Source organism: Orycteropus afer, unplaced genomic scaffold, assembly GCF_000298275.1.
Source record: "Orycteropus afer afer isolate SDZICR_OR568_19922 unplaced genomic scaffold, OryAfe1.0 scaffold00253, whole genome shotgun sequence".
Lineage (NCBI taxonomy): Eukaryota > Metazoa > Chordata > Mammalia > Tubulidentata > Orycteropodidae > Orycteropus > Orycteropus afer.
In genome coordinates this window covers 2,604,216-2,605,702 of record NW_006921840.1, presented here as the reverse complement: position 1 = coordinate 2,605,702, position 1,487 = coordinate 2,604,216, and the positions used below count along the sequence as shown (strand labels likewise).

Sequence of the window (1,487 nt, the reverse complement as noted above, 5' to 3'; positions counted from 1 at the left end):
TAGGTTTCTGAGGTGATAAATCTTTACAGAAGTAGATTGCCCCCTCTTCTGCAGAGCGACTGGTGTGTTTGAACCTCCAACCTTCTGGTTAGCAGTCAAATGTCAGACAGTATGCCACCCGAGCTCCTCCTGCCTCATCTAGTGGGCTGTATTTTGCCTTGATACACTTCTTATGTCCCTTTCTGGAAGCTCCACCTTTTCTGTTACAGCTAAGGTTTATTTTGTACAGTGGCAGCATTTCCAAAAAGAAGATTCAGATGAGATTTCTATAAGTCATATCCTGTTTTTCCCCACCAAATTTTTATTTATAAAGTTTCTTTTTTGGTGGGTTTTCCATTCATAGCAATGACCAACGATGTTGAGCTTTGGCCCCATCCTAAACTTCTCCACAACGGGCTAATGATGAATAAATAGATGAACACTTTACACTGGAGATGGCAGTGAATAGAACAGAAATCCTTCACCTTTCATGAAGGACACATCCAGTGAGTTTTGAATACATCTGTTGTTATATGTGGCTACTTCACCATTTATGACATTTGTTCCAAAAGGTAAAAATGGTGTGATCAATATGGAATGAGGTATTAAGTCCCCTAGTGTGGCTCCTTTAACATTCCTTAACATAATTTACTGTTCTAGAAGTACTCATTTGCTTCTTCACACTCTGGTCTGTTGTGGGACTGACTGGATTTCATACTTTCCTCGTGGCTCTCAACCAGACAACCAATGAAGATGTGAGTCCATTTTCCCCTTTCCTTGCCATACATTCTTCTCCCAGAAGCCTATTCTCTTGGTGCATGCTAGGGAATGTCCCCAGGGTCTGTAAGGTTGAGGCAAGCCAAAACCTGATATGGGGGGTTGTTGAATGAGATATATATGTTTGGAAGAGAAAGCAGACTGCTTTGTTTGGAACTGACTATAGGGTATTAAGGAGCTCTGGTAGCATAGTGCCTAAGTCACTTAACTGCTAACCAGAAGGCTGGCGGTTCAAACCCATCAGCCACTCCTTGGAAGGAAGATTGGGCAATCTACTTCCATAGTGATACTGCCTCTGAAACCCAAAGAGGGGTCGCTATGAGTCGGGTATTAGGAAAGAGACTGAAAAGTTGGGTGGGTACAATGTCTTCAGCTGTTCATAGGTCCTTACAAGTTAGTTGGGGGCTCTGGATTTGGAATAGAGGGGCAGTTTCACTGAGTGAATCTTTGTTTTTTGACAGTCACCAAATGACTCTATGTTCATTGTAGAAAATCAGAACATACAGAGGAGCAAATATTAGAAAATAAGTCCCTGTGACTTTGTCTTCTAGAAATCACTGTTAATAATAGGATTTATAGACTTCTAGGAGCTCTGGTAGCATAGTGGCTAAAGCACTTGACTACTAACCAGAAGGCTGTTGGTTCAAACCCACCAGCCACTCCTCGGAAGGAAGGTTGGGCAATCCTACTTCCGTAGTGATATTGCCTCGGAAACCCAAGGAGGGGTTGCT

At 42.5% G+C, this 1,487-nt stretch overlaps 1 protein-coding gene across 1 annotated transcript in view; it reads left to right on the top strand.

The window, feature by feature from the left end:
• The window catches only part of ZDHHC9 (zinc finger DHHC-type palmitoyltransferase 9), a 42,075-nt gene that overhangs the window by 33,143 nt on the left and 7,445 nt on the right, over positions 1-1,487 (top strand). The window contains exon 6 of the mRNA XM_007949754.2: positions 632-734. Within this exon, the coding sequence (XP_007947945.1) occupies positions 632-734 (103 nt within the window). The remainder of the gene's footprint in view (positions 1-631; positions 735-1,487) is intronic.